This window comes from Electrona antarctica, assembly GCF_951216825.1.
Source record: "Electrona antarctica genome assembly, chromosome: 17".
NCBI lineage: Eukaryota > Metazoa > Chordata > Actinopteri > Myctophiformes > Myctophidae > Electrona > Electrona antarctica.
In genome coordinates this window covers 15,589,816-15,612,844 of record NC_136798.1, presented here as the reverse complement: position 1 = coordinate 15,612,844, position 23,029 = coordinate 15,589,816, and the positions used below count along the sequence as shown (strand labels likewise).

At 43.2% G+C, this 23,029-nt stretch overlaps 1 protein-coding gene across 1 annotated transcript in view; it reads left to right on the top strand.

Annotated features, from left to right (window-relative positions):
* The window catches only part of rps6kc1 (ribosomal protein S6 kinase polypeptide 1), a 41,750-nt gene extending 19,062 nt beyond the window's left edge, over positions 1-22,688 (top strand). Inside the window, exons 13-17 of the mRNA XM_079526630.1 lie at positions 5,185-5,274; positions 12,133-12,215; positions 15,324-15,419; positions 19,643-21,534; positions 21,915-22,688. Coding sequence (XP_079382756.1) covers positions 5,185-5,274; positions 12,133-12,215; positions 15,324-15,419; positions 19,643-19,744 — 371 coding nt within the window. The 3' untranslated portion in view covers positions 19,745-21,534; positions 21,915-22,688. The remainder of the gene's footprint in view (positions 1-5,184; positions 5,275-12,132; positions 12,216-15,323; positions 15,420-19,642; positions 21,535-21,914) is intronic.
* The last annotated feature ends 341 nt before the right edge of the window (positions 22,689-23,029 follow it).

The following is a 23,029-nucleotide window of genomic DNA, read 5'->3' as shown; positions in this document are numbered from 1 at the left end:
GTTAATCTGTTTGTTGTCTGGTATTAACGTTTGCTACAACGTTTAATTCCACAAGGTAAAAGCTGAGTTCTTGGAAGTTTGATTACATTTTTATTTTTGATGGGCGCTAGCCCCTCCTATATTCAGCTTTGTCCTAACTCGTGTCACATTTGCCATTGACAATGAAAGGAGAATTTACGTCATATGTGTCTGAGCAAATCGGCTAATCTGCTATGTATATAATTCTCGTTAATAGTATTTGCGTCGGTATAACATGACCGAGAACTTGAGAAGTGGTATAGTGTGGGGCATTGTGTAATGCAGGGGTGCCCACACATTTATGACGTGAGATCTACTTTCAAAATTACCAGCTCAACAAGATCTACCCACTGAAAAAATAAGTGTACCATTGCTGAAAATAGTTTAAATATATAATGTACCTGGGGGGGCTTTGGAATAGGGAGAAATTATGACAGGCAGTTTCTGCTGTCAAAATATGTCCCCCCCGTATTTAACTTAAACGCCCAATGCATTTTCAATGGCAATAGCACAAACTTTGGCATGCTACTAGTCCTACATACTTACACCTAGAAACCCCATTCAAACCTATTTAGGTTCATCTTACGGTGGACATGTTTGCCTGAAAATAAATATTTTCAGGCAAATTTGAGAAATTTATAATGGGGCTCAATGGCAGCTCTATGGCACATCAAAAAATTACTTTCACCTAGAAACTCTATTCACACATTTTATAATTCAGCTTACTGTGGAGACACATGCTGGAACTTTTTACTTTGAAATGATTTGTAGTTTCTGAGTTATTTAACTTAAACGCCCAATGCATTCTCAATGACAATAGCACAAACTTTGGCATGCTACTAGTCCTACATACTTACACCTAGAAACCCCATTCAAACATATTTAGGTTCATCTTACGGTGGACATGTTTGCCTGAAAATAAATCTTTTCAGGCAAATTTGAGAAATTTATAATGGGGCTCAATGGCAGCTCTATGGCACATCAAAAAATTACTTTCACCTAAAAACTCTATTCACACATTTTATAATTCAGCTTACTGTGGAGACACATGCTGGAACTTTTTACTTTGAAATGATTTGTAGTTTCTGAGTTATTTAACTTAAACGCCCAATGCATTCTCAATGGCAATAGCACAAACTTTGGCATGCTACTAGTCCTACATACTTACACCTAGAAACCCCATTCAAACCTATTTAGGTTCATCTTACGGTGGACATGTTTGCCTGAAAATAAATCTTTGAAATGTTTCATAGTTTTAGAAATATAGTGCTTTCAAAATTGAGAAATTCACAATGGGGCTCAATGGCAGATATTGGCACGTCAAAAAAATCACTTTCACCTAGAAACTCCATTCACACATTTTATAATTCAGCTTACTGTGGAGACACATGCTGGAACTTTTTACTTTGAAATGATTTGTAGCTTCTCAGTTATTTAACTTAAACGCCCAATGCATTCTCAATGGCAATATCACAAACTTTGGCATGCTGCTAGTCCTACATACTTACACCTAGAAACCCCATTCAAACCTATTTAGGTTCATCTTACGGTGGACATGTTTGCCTGAAAAGGAATATTTGAAATGTTTCATAGTTTTAGAAATATAGTGCTTTCAAATTTGATACATTTATAATGGGGCTCAATGGCAGCTCTATGGCACGTCAAAAAATCACTTTCACCTAGAAACTCCATTCACACATTTTATAATTCAGCTTACTGTGAAGACAAATGCTGGAACTTTTTACTTTGAAATGATTTGTAGAGTCTGAGTTATTTAACTTAAACGCCCAATGCATTCTCAATGGCAATAGCACAAACTTTTCCATGCTACTAGTCCTACATACTTACACCTAGAAACCCCATTCAAACCCATTTAGGTTCATCTTACGGTGGACATGTTTGCCTGAAAAGAAATCTTTGAAATGTTTCATAGTTTTAGAAATATAGTGCTTTCCAATTTGAGAAATTCACAATGGGGTTCAATGGCAGATATTGGCACGTCAAAAAAGCACTTTCACCTAGAAACTCCATTCACACTTTTTATAATTCAGCTTACTGTGGAAACACATGCTGGAACTTTTTACTTTGAAATGATTTGTAGTTTCGGAGTTATTTAACTTAAACGCCCAATGCATTCTCAATGGCAATAGCACAAACTTTGGCATGCTACTAGTCCTACATACTTACACCTAGAAACCCCATTCAAACCTATTTAGGTTCATCTTACGGTGGACATGTTTGCCTGAAAAGAAATCTTTGAAATGTTTCATAGTTTTAGAAATAGAAATATAGTGCTTTCCAATTTGAGAAATTCACAATGGGGCTCAATGGCAGATATTGGCACGTCAAAAAAGCACTTTCACCTAGAAACTCCATTCACACTTTTTATAATTCAGCTTACTGTGGAAACACATGCTGGAACTTTTTACTTTTAAATGATTTGTAGTTTCGGAGTTATTTAACTTAAACGCCCAATGCATTCTCAATGGCAATTACACAAACTTTGACATGCTACTTGTCCTACATACTTACCCCTAGAAACCCCTCACTTCACACGGGTGTGATTTTTAAACCCTTTAACGACTTTCAACCTGACGTCCCTAAGGGAAAAAGGTGAAGAAAAATAAATCACACCCATGTGAAGTGAGAGGCGATCTTATCATCATACGTACATCATCATTGCGTCCTGCACCTTCGTCTTCAATGTTTGTGTTACGCAATGTTTGTGTTTACACTAACACTGAAGATTGTCCATTCATTGTTAATGGGATTTAATGTTTGTGTAGGACAAAGTTTGTTCACATACACCTAAAGCTGGACATAGGAGGGGCTATCGCCCCTCAAAAACATACTGATCGCACAAACAACATAATTGTATATTCATTCATTAGTGTAGTTCGTTTCATTCGGAGTCTACTACACTTTGATCGATGACTACGGTATCGTACGGTACTGTAGGGGTGTTAGCTGGGGCAGCAGTGGCTCAGGAGGTAGTAGCGCGGCCATCTGGGAACTAGAAGGTCCCGGTAGGGGTGTTAGCTGGGGCAGCAGTGGCTCAGGAGGTAGTAGCGCGGCCATCTGGGAACTAGAAGGTCCCGGTAGGGGTGTTAGCTGGGGCAGCAGTGGCTCAGGAGGTAGTAGCGCGGCCATCTGGGAACTAGAAGGTCCCGGTAGGGGTGTTAGCTGGGGCAGCAGTGGCTCAGGAGGTAGTAGCGCGGCCATCTGGGAACTAGAAGGTCCCGGTTCAATCCTAGGCTCCTCTTATCTCGCTTCATGTCAAAGAATCCCTGAGCAAGACACTGCTCCCTGTGCGCCCTCCCTATGCCCAGCTTTGTGTGTCTGTGTGTACCACATAGTCTTGATTTGATTGGCTGAGCAAAGAATGTGATGTATGATGATAAGAGCGCCCGATCACTTCACACGAGTGTGATTTTTCTTTTTACCTAAAGAGCTTGTAGTGATCTCTAAATGTAAGGTTGTGGCACACCAAACAGATACTGACTACTACACTACGTCGGGAGATCAGAATGGGAGACATCTGTGTTAACACATCAATTGCCCAAGACGTCTGTGGACGTCTTTGGTATTACCGCACGGGCAGAGCCCAAGACGTCTGTGGACGTCTTTTTAAAAAAAATCAAAAAAATGATTTTCTTTTTTTTTTAATACGTTGTGCCAAAGTTTGTGTTTTCGCCATTGAGAATGCATTGGGCGTTTAAATTAAATAACTCAGAAACTATAAAACATTTCAAAGTAAAAAGTTCCAGCATGTGTCTCCACAGTCATTATAAAAAATGAATGGATTTTCAAGGTGAAAGTGATTTTTGGGCAGTTTTGCGTGGGCTCTCAAAGTGTTAATACGTTTTTAAAAGTCGCTGTGAACAGACAGTCGCTGCACAGACTACAGAGACGACGGCAGTGTTGTGTTCCTGCATGATAAATCTATCATACTTACTGGGAGAATACATGAATGAAGAACATTGTACTGTTACATTACATCCGGCCACTCTACCCTACCCTGATCCACCGCCGCCTACGACCAACACCAACATGACCAGATCTTCCGGGTGGAAAAATGTCGTTGTTTTACCAGGAGGTCACAGATTCCCCGCCTCACCTTTTTCTCTATTGTCGTCACCCGCGACCATCCCTCTCCACCTCGTTATCAGCACACGTCTAATTAGCTGAGTGGCTGTTTTCGTCTCCCTGGTGGTAATTATTGTTCTAAAGGGCCCATCAACGGCGTAGTGTGGTGCATCAGTCTGGCTAGCCGGGGCTAATGGCCTCGGCTACCTAATGACACCATTAGTTCTAATGATAGCGTTAACGGGTAGCAGCTAAACAGGAGTAATCGCTGGGCTGCGTGCTAGCAAAGAAAAAAAGCATGTGGCGGGAGGGAGGAAAGGAAAAGAGTGTAAGAAAGTGCTCTTAAAGGTGAGTCAACAGTTTGAAGAGTGGAGAGGAATCTTGATGACGTGGGGCAGTGGTTTTCAAACTTTGGGCACACCAGTGGGTCAAGTCAGAATTACAATCAGTGCAAAAATAGCCTCTATAACATGTGTTATTAGCACTCTATAAATGTTTATTTTCATACCATTATTATTCCTAATACTAAGGTTTAACAACTTGAGCGCCCATTTCACACTGCTTGGAACCACTGAAGGGTAGACAGAAAGGTGGTAACTCCCACGTAACAACAGCATTTATCTCCACCCTCACCAAACCCTAACGGCCACGCTATACCAGGCTTTTCTCGCGCGTTTTCTCCCGCGCGTGCGTTTAATTTAGGTCCAGTCCTATTTTAAAAAACGCACGCGCGGGCCGCGTGCTTAGGGTAAACACGCGAGAAAAGCCTGGTGTAGCTTGGCCGTAACTCTGGGGCAGCAGTGGCTCAGGAGGTAGAGTGGTCGCTAGGAATTAGATTGCTAGTTTGATCACGGCTCTTCCTGGCATTGCATTGGGAGTATCCTTGAGCAAGATGCTGAACCCATGACTGCTCCCCAGCTACGTACTGCTCCTAGGATGGATGATCGAATGCACAGTGCTAATTCATTCCTCTTCCCCTATTGTACATGTCTGCAACCGCAATGACAATAAAGGCATTGAACTGAATATCTCATAGATCTCCATGTGTGTCTCCCTCCTGCCATCCCACCCCCTCTGCAGGTCATGTTCAGCTTACCTACTTCTGCAGTTGGAGTGAGGTGGAGGAGTCCTATGATCAGGATGCCATTGCCAACATGTACTGTGCTCCAGGTGAGAGAAACACACCCTTCATCCTCCATCCACCACCACGTTCCCAATGGCCTCAGAACCCATCTTGTCTCATAACGATTGTACAATGTGTGTGGCCAACTCCATCCCACCAAAGTGTGTGTGTGTGTATGTGCGCATGTGTGTGTATGTGTGTACGTGTGTGAGAGAGGTTAATGCTATGCAGGCATGCAGGGCCGTGACTAGGCCACCGTGTCCCCTGGCCACAAAGACCTCATTCATAGCCAGAGGCACATAAACAGTCCAAGCGTGCATATACAACTGTGGACAGTACAGGGGAACAGTACACTGTGAACCAACCCTCTGGATGGTTAAATTGACAGACTACATGCAGTCACCCCTCCCTCCCTCCCATACCGTAACCACTTGAGTCTTATAGACTTTGTCGCAACAACGGATAGAGAAAACAGCTGATCTACACGTTCACAATGTGTCACATCGCCACTATTTGGGAAATATCTGGAAAACTTTGGTACATGCTTTTCACACATGAGAATGGCATGCCCCAAATAGGGAGGCCAAGTTGAAAGTGGTAAAAAAAGAAGTATTATATTATTCAGTATATATATTACTGTATGTATGTATGTATATAATCCTGACTGAAACACATGGCCACAGTGTTACTTTCAGTATATTATGATGATGATAATAATATATTAACAAAATAATAGTCAGTGTGTGAGAATATATCCCTTGTCGTCAACTGCCATGCCCCTGTGTGCGCACACACACACACACACACACACACACACACACACACACACACACACACACACACACACACACACAAAATGATTAGAGAATAAAACTAAAATGTGTTGTTTGGTGTGTTTAGAAAAACAAATATGAAGTTTAGCAGATTTTGAAGTAGTAGTTTGAAGCTGTCTCTTGTTGCGTTTCCTCTGCTGTCCTGTAGAGTGTGCTGTGGTGCCACAAAGAGCGAGTGGTGTTGTGCTGCTGGTGTCCCTGTGTGTTGGTCCCAGCAGGCCTGTGGCAGCTATGGCATGCTGTTTAAAAGCTGCCTAAAACAAACTGACGCTAGACTACAGCACCATACCCCTACTTAACACCTCTGTGTGTGTGTGTGTGTGTGTGTGTGTGTGTGTGTGTGTGTGTGTGTGTGTGTGTGTGTGTGTGTGTGTGTGTGTGTGTGTGTGTGTGTGTGTGTGTGTGTGTGTGTGTGTGTGTGTGTGTGTGTGTGTGTGTGTGTGTGTGTAAGAATACAAGTATAGATTTGCGATACTGAATAGATAGCCCGGGAGGCATACCATTTCGGCTTAATGACTTACGTCATGTTGTAGTCTGGTTTTGTAGTCATCAGGCCGGAACCCCCAAACCGGAATACGTTTAGGGCCTACCCAATAAAAGCCTTGATGTGGCGTATGTGAAGGTTTTGGCTGAAAGTGAAAACCTTGGAGTGGCTATTAATGTAGCACTTTTAAGTCAAGCAAACGCAGACTGCTCTTCAATTCAACTAGTCTATCATGCAGCCTGTCACCAGGAAAAAAGGTTCACCCTTTTTTCAAAAAAACATATGTTAATGACGTTTAGAACACTTTCATGTGGTTTTAGATTTCACGGCCAAGCTACACCAGGCTTTTCTCGCACGTTTACCCTAAACGCTGAACCCCGCGCGTGCATTTTTTTAAATAGGACTGGACCTAAATTAAACGCACGCGCGGGGTTCGGGGAAGGGTAAACGCGCGAGAAAAGCCTGGTGTAGCTTGGCCGTTAGCAGTGAGGCTCAGTGTCTATGAATATCTAAACCCACATATTACACACATAAAGACCCCCAGGAAAGCGTTCTATATCTTCTAGACGTCATTAACATATATTTTTTTGCAAAAATGGTCCCTTTAATTGAATTTATGCATCGGTAATGGAGAGAGGGGTACAGTGGGTCGGAGATAATGTGAATGTATACATTTTTGTGCATGGATAAAGAAAATGACAAGCAACTAATTTTGGCCAAAGAACACGCATGGCGAGAGAGTGGAGAGACAGCTCTGTAGCAGGAAGGTTTGCGCACAGAGACAAAACGTAGACTTATTCTCTCAACCAGATTCTAACGAAAGTAGAAATTTCCACACATTACTATATAATGTGAAACAGATGTGGCAAGTTCTTTCAGTTCAGAAGCTATATTGAAACAGCAGTTCCCAATGGTGATGATACGTCTCTTAATAGTAGATAACAATTTGGTTAAAATATGTTCAGCTGAACACAATATTGAAGGTTGTTTGAAAGTCAGTCTTGACATGATTCCACCCAAAGTGTGCTGCCCTCAATCCTGACCTTTACAATGAGTTGACTACTGTTGAGGAAATATGGATCGATGGCGGCAGTGCTTGATATCTGTCAGTAGGGGGCGGTGTACCCTGCAACTGAGTGAAAGGACCACTCCAACAGCGTTGACTACATTCTGCTCATCCTTTGACACGTTTCTCTGAATCTTTTTGTTTGTATCATTCTTTCTGTCCAACTTTTGCTAATTCGCGCGGCATGAAATGTTTTAATATAGGAGCAATCATTTTGTGTTGCTTGCTCATATTGTGCACTTACACCCAGCAGAACATGTACATGAGGGTGTGTGTGTGTGTGTGTGTGTGTGTGTGTGTGTGTGTGTGTGTGTGTGTGTGTGTGTGTGTGTGTGTGTGTGTGTGTGTGTGTGTGTGTGTGTGTGTGTGTGTGTGTGTGTGTGTGTGTGTGTGTGTGTGTGTGTGTGTGTGTGTGTGTGTGTGTGTGTGTGTGTGTGAGTGAGTGAGAGACTGTGTGTGTGTCTCCTGCCCTTGTTATGTATTGCTGTTTATCCAGACAGGGTCAGTCCCCACGATGGCTTCATTCCTGATGACAGATTTATGACTGTTTGCCAGAAAGCTCGCAGGGGGCCCTGTGTGTGTGTGTGTGTGTGTGAGAGATACTGTGTATGTTCAAGAAGGGTGGCAACATGTTTTTTAAGCGGCATACACTCACACCCAAAAAAACACGGGAGTGGACGTGGAAAATATACTGGCAGGGCTGTTAATTTGTTTATTTTCGCTCTACAGCTTATTGACTTTCTCATCATGTCACAATTACTGATAAGCATCAGATGTTTTTGGGGGGGAGTTTTCTCATGAAAAGTCCAACAATGCAAGGTGTTGAGAATGAACAGCCTATGTGAACCAACTGGATGAGAACAGCTGAAGTGGCTATACTGTGTAAGAGGGAACTGACATGCTGTATTTAAGCATGTTTAATGTAGTATTCCTCCCATTTGAGCAGACTTGAGTGACTTGAATATTGTTTTGTTACCTTTCATTGTTGTTTCGTTTTCTCTCTACTTACCTGTCTAGCCATTTATTTTTGTTTGTTACAGCTCAACGATCTGGAAGATAAACTGTACTTCCTGTTTTGAGCTGTCATCAGCCTATTGTTTTCAAAACTCAACTTCTCATAATTTAACTTGTTGAGAATCACGTTACAAAGTTTCTGATTTCAAGTTTATTTATTTATTTGCCTTTATTAATAGTATCAAGTGAAGATAGACAGGAAAGAGGGAGAAAGAGAAAGGGAGAGACATGCAGCAAAGGTCGTCATGAACGGGACTCGAACACGCAACGCGCTGTCAGGCAAAAGGCTACAGTATATGTCATGTGCCATGCGCCTGGACCACTTGGCTAGCGGGTGCCCCAGGTAGGTTGTTTTTTAAGGGTCAAGAGACATCGTAGAATGCTGATAGTCAAGTATTTGTAGCAACTGTGTCAATTAGTTACTGGAGTTCCTCTGTTAACAATTTTATTAGAAATGTAATAATAGTTTTAGAGGAAAAAGAACTGCACTCTGCATTCTTGGAACTTCAGTCTCCTTTACTTCCTACTTACTAATTTGTCTTCCTCTTTCAACAACTGGTGTCTGTTGAGTATTTGGGGAACTCTGAGGCAGAAGAGAGAGAGTTCCTTATGGGTGGAGGCAGGGTGTGCGTGTGGTTTTTAAGATATGACAAACTGCAGGGAACTGCTCCATTGTTGAGGAAAAGGGAAGAGGAGGAGATTATAAGGTGAACGCTCCGTGTTCTGCATCTCACCTCTTCCAACATCCCTTTTGTTGCATCAGCTACCTAAATGATCGCTGCAAATGTTCCCCCCGTGTACTGTGTGCTTTTTTTCCCCAAGACATGCAAGGTTAGGGGAAAGTGAAAGAGTTGGAAGTGTAGAATTTTGACTTCTATAGCGGCATGTGAACTTGAAATAGTAGGCGCGTGCTCGCTGGCACACGCCGCACAGAGCACACTAGTAACAGTGGGTTGGAGGCAGCGACTCCGAAAGTGACTCGGAGAGTAAAGTTCTCAGTGTTTATTTGTAGCTCCGAGAATCGGCATTTTTGTAGCTCAGAATGTGCAAATGTCCATTTATACAATCTCTGAATGGGTCCATTTATACACTCAGAATTTAACCCATTCAGGACGGGAACCCCATTTGGTGTTTTACTTTAGCTATTGAAAAATAGCAGATCTACAAGCTTGTACTGTAGAGTGTAGAGTTGCTATTTTTGAAAAATCGTGAAAATGTGGCACAAATCTTTGAATATATATTCTTTCAGAGCAAATATTTTTAACTCAAATCGTTGCTTCTGGGGGGGGTCCCTGGAACAACATATTTTCAGATGGGGGTCCGAATTTTTGGGCTCCTTGACATGAAAAAGGTTCAGCACCACTGACATAGAAAGAGAGGTTTTTCTGAAAACTTTTAGGATTTAGAAGACATTTTTTAGAATCGGCCTCAGGTCTAAATGTGTTAATGCACACTCAGGATTTTATAGTGTGGCCCGTGGATGCCCCCTCCCCTTATTCTATTTCGCCCTGCCTTGCTCTGACAGAGCAGTTAAGTGTAGCCAGCTCCACACTACTCTCCCTGCAGCTCCTTAGACATTAATCCATTGTGATGACAATCGACCTTGCTCTGAGACTGTGTGTGTGTGTGTGTGTGTGTGTGTGTGTGTGTGTGTGTGTGTGTGTGTGTGTGTGTGTGTGTGTGTGTGTGTGTGTGTGTGTGTGTGTGTGTGTGTGTGTGTGTGTGTGTGTGTGTGTGTGTGTGTGTGTGTGTGTGTGTGTGTGTGTGTGTGTGTGTGTGTGTGTGTGTGTGTCCAGTATCTCCCCTCAAGCTCATAACCGTGCAGGTATCACTAGTCCGTTCAATGACGATCTTCTCTCCTTGGCTGTCAAAACAGTGGTGCTGGGGAGGCCTGAAGACTCATTGCTCAGTTGGCTGAGTGTGTGGGTAGGGGGGGTGGAAGCTGGTGGAGAGGGTGCACGTATGTACGTACATGTGAGTGGTATCATACCCCAGTCTGGGGGGCTCTCTAACCTTGGCTGCAAGAGAGCTGCACGAGCCCCTGCAGCTACTCATGAGCCTCCAGGAGAAAGAGTGGGTCTTTGTCTGTGCTGAGGAGCCTGATCTCTGGGCACATGCAGCCCCCTGGGTCATCAGCCCCCCCCCCCCCCCCCCCCTCCCCAGAGAAAGGACAGCAGAGAGGAGCTGAGCGGCACAAGGGCCATCTGGTGCCCAGTAGAGCTGGCGTGTGCACGCGAACACACATGCATACACAGAGACACGCGTGCACACATACAGATGACTGTAGCAAATGAGTATCTTCCTCTTGCTCCCTCTGTCTTCGTCACACAGACACACACAGTGGAGCTCCAGCAGCCCTCCAGCTGAGCGGCCTGTCAGACTAGCTGTGCGTCTGACTGTGGGAGAGGAGCACCGGGAGCTACATGCTGGATAGAGGGGAGGCTTGAGAAATGGACGCGCACCGCACACACTGTTCACCTTGACAGGGTTTTGGTGTGTGGGGGGGGGGGTGTGTGTGTGTGTGTGTGTGTGTGTGTGTGTGTGTGTGTGTGTGTGTGTGTGTGTGTTCATGTGCAAACTGTTCAAGACAAGCAAAGACACCTGAGGGAGCAATGTGAAGGAAATATTTGTGCAGGGAGAGAAAAGGATTACTTCAAAGAGCTTGAAATGCTTGAAACGAGAATCACAGGCAAAAATGTTTCTGTGGTTTTATATTTGGGAAGTATTGTGCATGTTTGCCGCTTGTGCTACTGCTTTTATATTTCTTGTGTGTGTGTTCAGCCAGGTGTGTGTGTGTGTGAGTGTGTGTGTGTGTGTGTGTGTGTGTGTGCGTGTGCGTGCGTGCGTGCGTGTGTGCGTGTGTGTGTGTGTGCGCGCATGTGTGTGTGTTTGTCTGTGAGTGAGGTCAGGTCATGCAGATGGTGTGAAGTTGCAGCACAGACGGTTTCCTCAATTTAACTGCTTTTTTATTATGCAAATCACCCTTTTGTGAGACACAATTCGAAAGTGTGTGTGCGCGCACGCGGCCGCATGTATGCCTGCGTTTGTGCACGCACTCTGAATTGAGTCAGTCCAATGAAATATTAAGTAGGTTTAGATGTCTTTCACACATACTGTTGAGCATTGTGATGCACAACATCAGAGCAAGTGAAGGATTTATACAAGCTTACAAGTCACAACTTTGCGCTGTGATGCATTGTGAGCTTGTAGATCTGCTGTTTTTGATGTGCAACTAAGTATATTAAGCCCTTTACTTGCCTACTTACTTCCCTTTGATATAAACATGAAATACATTAAGTTCTGGTGGCACTTTCATCTGACAAATCAGCAGTGTAACAAAACACTGTCGCCTAAATTCAGTGATATGGATTTTGCGTCTTGCATCGCTCTGTCTCTAGAGTTTGTCTTATTTGCTTAATTTATTGCTCCGCTCTTGTGCACATCTGCTATTCCTCTGCTTATTGTTTAGGTCATTCAACAGCCTTTCTTTCTCCTTCTTTTGTTGCAGAGGTGGGGGGAATCGGCGAGGAGACAACAGCCTGTGATTGGTGGAGTTTGGGAGCCATCTTGTTTGAGTTACTCACTGGCAAGGTAAGTCGAAAGTGTTACATTTGTGTGTGTGCGTGCGTGCGTGCGTGCGTGCGTGCGTGCGTGCGTGCGTGCGTGCGTGTGTGTGTGTGGTGTGCAAGGTAGGTGTCTTGGCATTCAACTCTCTCCCAGTCTTTATGCCCATGCCAGAGTGTGTGTGTTATGTGCTTGAGCAGTAGGTGTGTTTTGTTGTTTTGTGAGCTGCGTCTTGGCTGCGGTCTCGTTCTCTGGTTCTCGGGGAGTGCCAGGGGCGTCGGTGTGACTTTCTCCCCCAGCCTGAGCTCCATCTGCTGGGCCACGGGGTCACCTCTCCCTGGGCCCCTGTGCTGGCTCCTGGAGCAGTGCTGGGCTGGGGCATGCTGACCTCAGATCGGTGCATAAAGTGAAGACTGGGGCAGCTCTCTAGGTGCTGTGTCTCTGTGGCTGGTCCAGGATCAGGGTTATTCAAGGGATGAAGATTCATTCCAGACAGGCTGGTGGAGGGGGGGTCTGTCTGTCTATATACATTATATATAAACGTGCTGTGTGTATAGATTTAAACACAACGTTTCACACGCACCACAGTATAACGTAACAGCAGCTTCCTTGAAGGGCAGACACACCACAGGTGCAAGGCATCCCTTACGTTTTTCATTGTCTATTACATTTGAATAAATTCTAACTGATCGCCAGCGGGCTTATTTCCATATCAGCCATCAGCAGTTTCCCCATCAGTAGCCTGAACACAAGGTGGTCTTGTAAGTTGGTGTTATTATGTTGAATAATACACACACACACACACACGCACACAAAACTCATTCAGCCCCACAGATGTCTCCTTTGATGATTATGTCTGCTTGCAGTCCTGGCAAAGACGTGTACGCACACATAAACACACACCACACACAGTCTCTTGATCCTTGCAGGATAAGATCTCGCCCAAAGCAGTCTTGACTGCGGCTGGGAACTCGGCCACATCTCCTGCAGCACAAAAAAGAGGCAATCGACCTAACCGATGGACAGACACTGGGAACACACACACACACAGTCACAGTCACTTGCTACACTCTCCCAACACTACACAGTCAAATCCTCATTGTTAATTTATCCCTTTGTAACCCTGAGAGTACAAATGGAAGCACATGGACCCATAAGGGCCCATTTTGTTCCTATTTGTACATTCTCAGAGTTAAATGAACACTGAGGATTTCACAGTATAGAGACTTATGAGCCGAGGGTGTGTGTAACATACAGCGATTATGGTCATTACGATCAATTATTTTGACAATAGGGCCTGTAGTTGATGGTCAAAGAAAGCACTTGCCCAGCTCACGCTCCAGATAAACATCCACATTCCACACAATGGACAAGCTCTCTCTCTCTGTCCCCTCCACTCTCTTTCTATCTACTTTTCCCCTGGTTTACGGAACCCAAGTGAAACAAAAGTAATGCGAGAATAAAGATAATGCTGTACTGACTCCGTTTGTATAGGGAGACAGAAAAAATAATAGTAACGTGGGGGAAAAACAAGAATTGATCAATTATCAATATTAATTACCACCAGCTGCTGCCTTATATCTCCAGAATTGTGCTTTGAAATGTAAATAGCTGTCTATCTGTATTTATATTAGTATGTGTGTATGGAAACAACAACAGGATCTGTCCAGGTGACTGTAACTGTGAGAGTGTAGCCTTAGCCTACTACAAATGGAACCAAAAGACCATTTTATAACAATAAACTCTGAGACTGTACAAATGGAACGTTATGGGTCCAATTGGTTGTATTTGTACACTCTCAGGTAGGTCATTCTCCAAACCATTATATATCGCACCTCACGCACAGCTGTCGATTGTAGTGTTGACATTGGCTTGGCAGGTATTAAAGAACATCTCTCATATGTGTCAAAATTGCGGGGGTCCGCGGTGTCTGGTTGCCTAGAGACGAGGCAGCCAATACGGCAGCCAATGAGAATGATAGCTTGCTAGTACGGGCACTACGGCAGCCAATGAGAGAGATAGCTTGCTAGTCCAGAAAGGCAAAGCGATCGTTCATAAACCAGCTCCTCTGTGCTTCACACAGTAGCTGGTAAAAAACATTGATTTTTTTTTGTTCCGTCTCTCATGGACGTACATTCGCGCACACACACCAGTTCCAAGAAAAAGCAACAGCACTGTTATGAGAATCTGTGTTATTGTGTTATTTCAGGTGCTTTGATCTCTCTCGCTACTATTTGTCCAGTAGTGGTGCTTCCGTGGGTATAGGTTCACACACTGGCATTCCAAATCAGATTTTTGACCAATCAAGACTGGAATTGGTTTTATGGTCTGAACTGACGATAACGAATGGAAACTGATTTTTGGTAATCCTAGGTCATTTGAAATGTGATTCAAATGCGATTAATGAAGAGTGTAATTTATATACTGGGACCAATGTTGTGCTTGACAGTACCCTGTACTGTTTGCATTTTATTGTCTAATACAATTATCAATCAATCAAACTTCGACATGCGATGGTGTTGCTTGCCGAACTTGTAGATTGACAGTTATAGAGCGTCATAGTCCCGCCCACTTTCAGAACGACGAGCGGCCCGGAAGATAATTTCCCATTACTTTTTCCCATAGACGTTTCAAAAAGTATTTATTTAAAGACCTTTAAGCCTCGGACAAAGCCAACTCGGCCCCTGATAAATCATGACAATAAACAATTTTTGGACCGAACAAATAATTAAAAAGAAGAAAAACTAAAAAGAAGTGTTGTACTATGCCCTTTTTTTTCTTCTTTCTAATGAATTGTTCGGCCCAAAGGTTTTTGTTTATTGTCATGATTTGTCAGGAGCCGAGTTGGCTTTGTCCGAGGCTTAAAGGTCTTTAAATAAATACTTTCTGAAACATCTATGGGAAAAATGAATGGGAAATTCTCTTCCGGGCTGCTCGTCAGGGTTGGGACTGCAACGCTCTTATTTCCACAGCAACATCATTACAATGTGATCTATCTGATCACTTGCAAATTACAGTGTGGACACAGTCAGTCCTAAAAGATCATATTATTGAAATCCCCCCCCCCCCCACACCTTTTTTTGTTGTTGATTGATATGTTGATATGTGTGCTCTGTCTCTCTCTTGCCCTCTCAGTCTCTTCTGCACTGCCATCCAGCAGGGATCAGTCGCCACACAGCCCTCAACATCCCTGAGTGTGTATCAGAGGAGGCCGTCTCTCTGTTGGAACAGGTCTGCTTATATTGCATCACTTGTCTTGCTCTGTTCCACATCCGTTTTATATTAACTCATTGACCGCCACCTAGTGGTGGCTTCGTGTGGCGCAGGCCGCCATACATTAAAAGTCCCCATAGAAGCTGTGTCCCCATAGAAAGCATAAGCCAGCGGATTTTCCATTTCCGGTTTGTTCCGTTTTCTTTTCACCAGATCGCTACCGGAGTGTTATGAGGGGAACATAACCATAAACAAACCATGGCAACGTCACTATGACAACATAACCATAAACAACCCACGGCCACGTCACTATGACATCATTTATGCAAACCCGATGACTCATTGTGACATCATTATAACGACATGGGTAAACACAGCTGAACTATATAAAATCCAGCTGGCGGTATCACATCGTCATGCCTAGTCATGCTTACTCACTAATATGACTCCATAACCATATAAAGAGTTCCGTAGTTAGTTGTACAGGCTGATCATCAACTGACAAGAATAAAATGTATATGCTACTATTCCGAATAGAGGTACGTTAGTGACTCACAGGGTCCCAAATGAACACCTACCAGTACTGCATTTGCATTCAAGACACTCCTACAGGAACGCAAATGTGGGTTAATGTAGTCACTGATGAGTGAGTAACCCATGAGCAAATCACTTTGGTCAAAGTGTTTAACTCGTTCTGTGCCACTACGTGGCAGCAGAGTGTATCTATATCTAAGCCTTGCCAGGGCTATTTAGCTATATTTGGACATTTTCATTTTCGCTTTCCCGGCTTGGAGGCTGCCATTGTAACGATCAGCTAATATTAGCATGAGCTCACGCCGTTTACCTTTTGCCAGAAACATGTCGGGAACGATGCGATACAAAATCACAAATCACATCCAAACCTCGGATGGATGACGATGACCAAGGACAGCGAGCGTAGTTTCAGAGTTATGAGGCATTGAAAATCCTACTTTGACTGGAAGGTAAATGGGGGCCGTGTGCATAAATCCTGGTGTTGGGGGGGGTGACGGAGGCGTTGCCTAGCAACCGGACCTGGGTCTTGAGTGCATGTCATCCATTTACACCAAATAATTCAATCTCCTTATGCATCCATTAGCTTGTATGTTTCAGTTTTGAGTGGATTTTGTCCATCTTCCATCTTCATCCACTTCAAACACATAATAAGAGCTCTTATCAGTCGGGTGCTCAGAACAAAGGCAAAAACATTTCATTCACACGAACAATCGAACATGTAAACACTTCACCTTGCCAGCCTGCCTCTAATACTCCTTCTCACAAAGACGCTTCCATGCCTGAAATATCTCCGGCGCACACTGTGTATCTGAGTGTATCTGTATCTGAGTTTCGGTCCCTCCAGACCATCTTCAGGCATATATTTCCTTAATATCAAAATCTAAGCCTTTGCACTATAAAGGACTGGCACAGAAAAGGATCCTATTAAACATCAAAATTGCAGTATGAATAGCGTTGGGATCCTTTCGGATTTTAACGATTCCAGTTCCTTAACGATTCCTTAGCGGTTCCCTTTAGCGATTCCTATAGGGTACAAATGGAACCAAATGGACCCGTAAGGAGTTATGGTGGTCCATGAAATGTTGAGAACCACCGGTATTGTAATTGTATAGCAGACGAGAAATCTGAAGTCTACACGCCAGCTCTGACAATGTGATTTAAAATAATAATAATAATAATAAACGGTTCCTGAAATGGTTACAAATGTCATGGAACTGATTCCGGTTCCTCAATGTTGGATCCGGTTCCCCCCGATTCGCCTGGTTCCGCATCCTAACCCCAAGTATAAATGGTGTAAATGAAGTGCGTAAATATGCTACGTACGCTCAATCTCACATGTCATTCACAAAAGGTGGCGTAATGGCTTAATTTGTGCATATCGCGGGTGTAGCTCATTTCGCCTCTTTCCCAAGCGTTTCGCCTGGTGTAATAGAACATCCACGCCCATTTCACACCATATAAGGCAACAGGAAATATCTCACCTCGGGTGAAAAACGTCATATCACAACCTGCAAAATGCACAGATCTGCAAGCTTACAACGGTGAACGTGGTGTTCCGCGATGCATCGCACCACATGAACTTGTAGATCAACTTATTTTGACAGGCGAGTTTCTTGCAATGTCAACTGACTGAACGTTATAAAGTAATACTCAAAATATGAGTGTAAATTGCTTCCCGAATCTGGCCCATTATGTCCATTACTGTGTTCTGTCATACCTACAGTATACCATACAACAAACGGTTGTCTGGTTAAAGGCTCATACATAGTCTGGATTTTCGGTGGTGGGGTGACCACCGAACTACAACATGACGTCACGAGCCGCGGTGAAGAGCAAACCACCGCCACCGCTCCAGCCCTTCTCTCTGTTTTTACTCACCACCGCTCAACGTTATTTCAGCTCCGGTGGTCAGCTCACCATCGGAGCGGTGGTCACCTCACCACCGACAATCCAGACTATGAATAGGCCTTAAGACTATGGCACCCGACTTCAAGTCGTACTTGAATACCCCTCTGCGCTAGAGCATTCAAAATTCAAAAGAAATATCATATTGACGACTAGTAAATTCACATTGGGGTCTCTTACACGGTACGGCGAGGCAGCAATATGCACTATAACAGGGTATTTATTTTTTCATTGAGGAGTCAGGACATTTACAATTTGTGTTTTAGTTCACTGTTTACCAATGTCCTTACATCCAGTACCTGTACACACACACACGCGCACACACACACACACACACACACACACACAAATCATGATGGGGGCAGCAGACAAGTCTACCCGTGGCTGGAAGGTTGCCGGTTTGATCCCCCGGGACGGCAGCAAAAATCTGGGCAGTGAATGAGCACTACTCACTCCTCCCTCAAACTCACCATAACAATCTGGTTATATTTTGATTGGTATTAATATGACTAACCTGTTCTTAAGTGTAGTTAAGTACAAATCTGCCATGACTCCTGCTGCGATATGTATTAAGAATTGGTACACAATCACAGCATGGTGTCCTTAACTTGGAGCAGTGCTTTTGATAACGGAGCCAGACGGATATTTATATTGCCCAATGCCTGGGCGTAAGTGCCCCAGCTCGTTAGTCTGCTGTCCCAGATGAGAGGGGCCATTACACACAGTGTGAAACTGCAGTCCCCAGTGTGTGCCTGTTAATGCTATATCAGCTCTTGTATAAATAGACATAGTTTAGAATGCTTTTCAAGTCTTTCATTGTCGATATACAGTAACTTGGCCAAGCGCTCCCACCAACATGTGATTGGTTAGCCAATTTGCTCGTTTACATATGACGTAAGTTTCCCCTTCAATGTCAATGGCGTTTAATGTTTCATTTACGTCATATTTAGCGGAATTCTGAAGTAATTTCTCTGTTCATTGTCAATGTCAAATATTGAGACGTGTGGGGACAAGGATTGTCAATGGCAAATCTTGAGACGTGTGGGGGGAAAAGCTGTTTATAGAAGGGGCTAGCGCCCCTTAAAAAAATCACACCTGTATGAAGTGAGGGGCACTCTTATCGTACATCATCATGACGTAACATGTCGATTTGCTCGTCCACTTATTGACGTAAATTCTCCATTCATTCATTGTCAATGGGAATTTCATCTTTGTGTAGGTCGAAAATACCGATTTGCTCAGACACATATGATGTAAATTCTCCATTCATTGTCAATCGGAATTTAATGTTTGTGTAAGGCAAAAATCTACACTAATAGCTAAATATAGCTAGCACCCCTCAAAAATGAAAATATTTGAGGATATTATGAGTACCACAGACGAATAACAGTCTAAGTCCACACTATTGATCCATGAGTACCACAGACGAATAACAGTCTAAGTCCACACTATTGATCCATAATATATAAATGATAGATAAGGGTTCAGGACAACAAGGCCTTTTCGTGGAGGGGTCAGTCTGAATTTTGGACTTAGACTGTTTTTCGTCTGTGGTACTCACATTTTAATTTAGCTTTTATTGTTTTAATAAAAAAGCTGTGTGTTTGTGTGCGTGTGTGTGTGTGTGTCTGTGTGTGTGTGTGTGTGTGTGTGTGTGTGTGTGTGTGTGTGTGTGTGTGTGTGTGTGTTTGTGTGTGCATGCCTGCGTGCGTGTGTCTGTGTGTGTGTGTGTGTGTGTGTGTGTGTGTGTGTGTGTGTGTGTGTGTGTGTGTGTGTGTGCGCGCGCGCGCGTGTGTGCACAGCTCCTCCAGTACAACCCAGTGGAGCGGCTGGGCTCAGGAGTGGCGGGCGTGGATGACATTAAATCACACCCCTTCTTCTCCAGAGTGGACTGGCTCAAGTAGGCCCCTGTGGATGACGGCAGCCAGGAGCAGTTGCATGCTGGGAAATGCACTCCCCCAAAATAACTACTTTGCAACTGAGTGCACAGACACACACACACACACACTCAGGCAAATTTACATTTGTCTTTAAACAGAACAAGCCTCGATGACAAGTTTCCCCTGACATTCGTGATGATGCAACATTCACCAACAGCACTCAGTGGCCCTTTAAGGCCGCTGTGCTTTGTGTCAATTTTTGGGGGATTTGCCAAACTACGTTGTATACATCACTCCATTGTTGATTTTGCTATTTCTTTAATGCGACTTGACAACACTTGTGATGCAATACTTGAGTGGTCCTCATACTGAATGAACGGTGAATCACTACAGAAAGGTTGCTTTAGTTTACACTAGCCTGAAGCTAGGGCTGGGCAATATATCAATATATTTGTGATCTGAGACTAGATTATTGGATATTGTGATGTGGCATAACTGTTTTCTTTTCCTGGTTTTAATCACTTAAGCCTTATTTTATACTTAACAGTGAAAATAGCTGAATTATTATATGCTCTTGTGAGCTTGTACGTTTGCTATTTTACGACCACAGATAATCGTCACAAATTATACATATTGAGGTATTTGGTCAAAAAAAACTTTGATATTTTTGCCCAGCCCTACTGGAAGCCTAAATGAAATGATTGACATTGTGATGTTTATTTCACTACTTAAAAGTGAGGGAATCAAGTCTGCTATCAAAGTGCAGAACTTTGATAGGCTTCTGAACAATATCCTCTGTCTGTAGTGATTCATAACAGTGCTTCTCAAAATGGGGTCCTTGAAGGGGTCCGCGCGATAAATCAGAAACCGTTTAAAGGAGCATTCAGTGATTTGAGTGATTTGGAAAACCACCCAGTCCGCCCCGGTAACAAAATGTGCACATGCACGCTCTACAGTGGGGGGAAGTGCAACAGGCCAACAGCATGTGCACCAAGGCCCGCCCCCACTCGATTGATTGGAGGAAGGCCCCTCTCATCCTGATTGGATGAAGGCTTTGCCACCCGCCACCAAAACTGAAACTAGGGTTTTTTGACGCCAGGGGCTCACTGGGGACAGGGAGGTCACACACTCTATAGTAGGGAGGATTATCCAGAAAAAAATAAAAAATAAGTGATATTTAGATTAAGTCAAATCACTGAATATACCTTTAACCATACTGATTCGGATCTACAAGCTCATAATTTCTCAATGAGACAGATTGTGACTTGTGAGTTTGTAGATACGGTGTTTTCGAAACATTTAGGAAAAGCTTTTAACAACACAAATCTTCTCTTATGGGTGTCCCTGTCACAATGTTTTTTCAGATGGGTGGTCTGTGGCCAAATATCAATTTGGGGGTCCTTGACATGAAAATGTTGGAGAAGCACTGGTTTAATAACAGCGGCCATTCCTCAGTGTTGTGCAGGTTGCCAACACATCCCCTTGAGAGCGAACAGAATAGAAGTAGAGCTTTCATTTGAGCTCCAGTTATCATGCACTGATCCAGAAACTTATATTGTGCTGCCGAAATTGGCCAGCAAACAATATATTGATGATTTTCTTTTTTGTTCCCCCTCCCCTTTTAATAATTTTATTTCCAAGCAGCTTTTAGGTCAGGCAGAAACCTTGTATGTACAAAATCAGGAAAAACAATTACCTGTGTGCCAATGGATCTGATGTAGCCTAGTTATTATAGTCACAATGTCTTGGTAATACTTTTCATTGATTCAATGTATAAAAACCCACAGACAGACTTAACCACTTGCATCCCATAGGTCAGGGGTTCTCAACCCGTGGGTCGCGACCCCTCGGGGGGTCGCCAAATTATTTTAGGGGGTCCCCAAATTATTTTCAAAAAAAAAAAAGATTTTTTTAAAATTTTTATTTTCACGATTTTTCAAAAATAGCAGACCTACAAGCTCGTAGCGCGCCACTCGGTGGCGCGCTATGAGCTTGTAGATCTGCTATTTTTCAATAGCTAAATTATAACATAATGCTTAAAACACCAAAAGGGGTTCCCACCCAAAATGGGTTAAGGTTATTGTAGCAGTCAATTTATATTGGGGGTCGGGAGGGGGCGGGGAGGGGGTCCCGAGACATTGCCAAAACATTTCCGGGGGTCCCCGGCCAAAAAGGTTGAGAACCCCTGCCATAGGTGACATATTTTGAAATGTACAGTACAAGCTCACAAGGCATCACTTCAGTGTGTGCTTGAACATTATCACGTTTGTGAGACACTGCCATATGATGAAGTATACAATAATGCATTCATATACTGTATGAAAAAAATCAAATGTCTTGATACAAGGTTTCTGCCTGACAGCGACAATATGCAGGGTAACAGATGGCAGGATGGATACTGTCCAAAGTGAACGAACAAAACAGTCTGAAGTAGATTGCTGTTGTGTGTGAGTTAGGTATTTTTGGTTTGAATAGGGTGGAGATGCTTGATGGAATTTGGCCCAGATTCCAAGGGCTAGTTGTGCAGATAATATTGAAGCCATGGCTAATCCTACACTAGAGAAAGAAATGGCATTGACCCAGGCTAGTGTTTGAATCAGTAAAACTAGCCATTTTTTGAGGTTGTAAATGTCTTCTAGTAGAGTTTTTACATATTCATCTCAAGAAAGTGCTTTTATGTGGATCTGAAAATTGTATATGACATAATGTATTAAATATTATTTAATGATATAGTTATCTATTTAAAATGATTAACTGATGTTCCAAGATTGTTTGTGTCCATTGCCATGGACAGAATCTTACTGTAAATTGTGCTGACTGAAATTCATACCTGTACAGTAGGTTCAATTCAAGGTTTTAGTTGCACTAGCGCAGTGGTTTACTAAATGGGGTCCACCAGCGAATGGAGAGGAACAAGAAAATCTAAATAAAATGATATGTATGTCAAATTAAAATGTAATTCATAAGATTACTGTGCCTGTTTAATCACTTAAGTTAAAACTTATTTTGGGCATGTCATTATTCAGAAATCTTAAGATTTTCAAAAATAGCCCAAATATTGACTCGCAACCAATGTGACTAGTTGTGCGGATTAAAGATTTCGTTTATTTTTATGTCAGCAATAAGGGGGACACGGCCAAGAGGCAAAAAAAAAAGAAAATGGAGAAAATAGCAGATCGACAAGCTCAGTTGCAGCTTGGAGATCAGCTATTCTTTTAAGCCATGCATTCACAATAGGGGGCCACAGCCAGAGGCTATGGCTATTCGGGGTCCTTGACATGGAAAGGTTCTGTAACCCCTACACTAGCG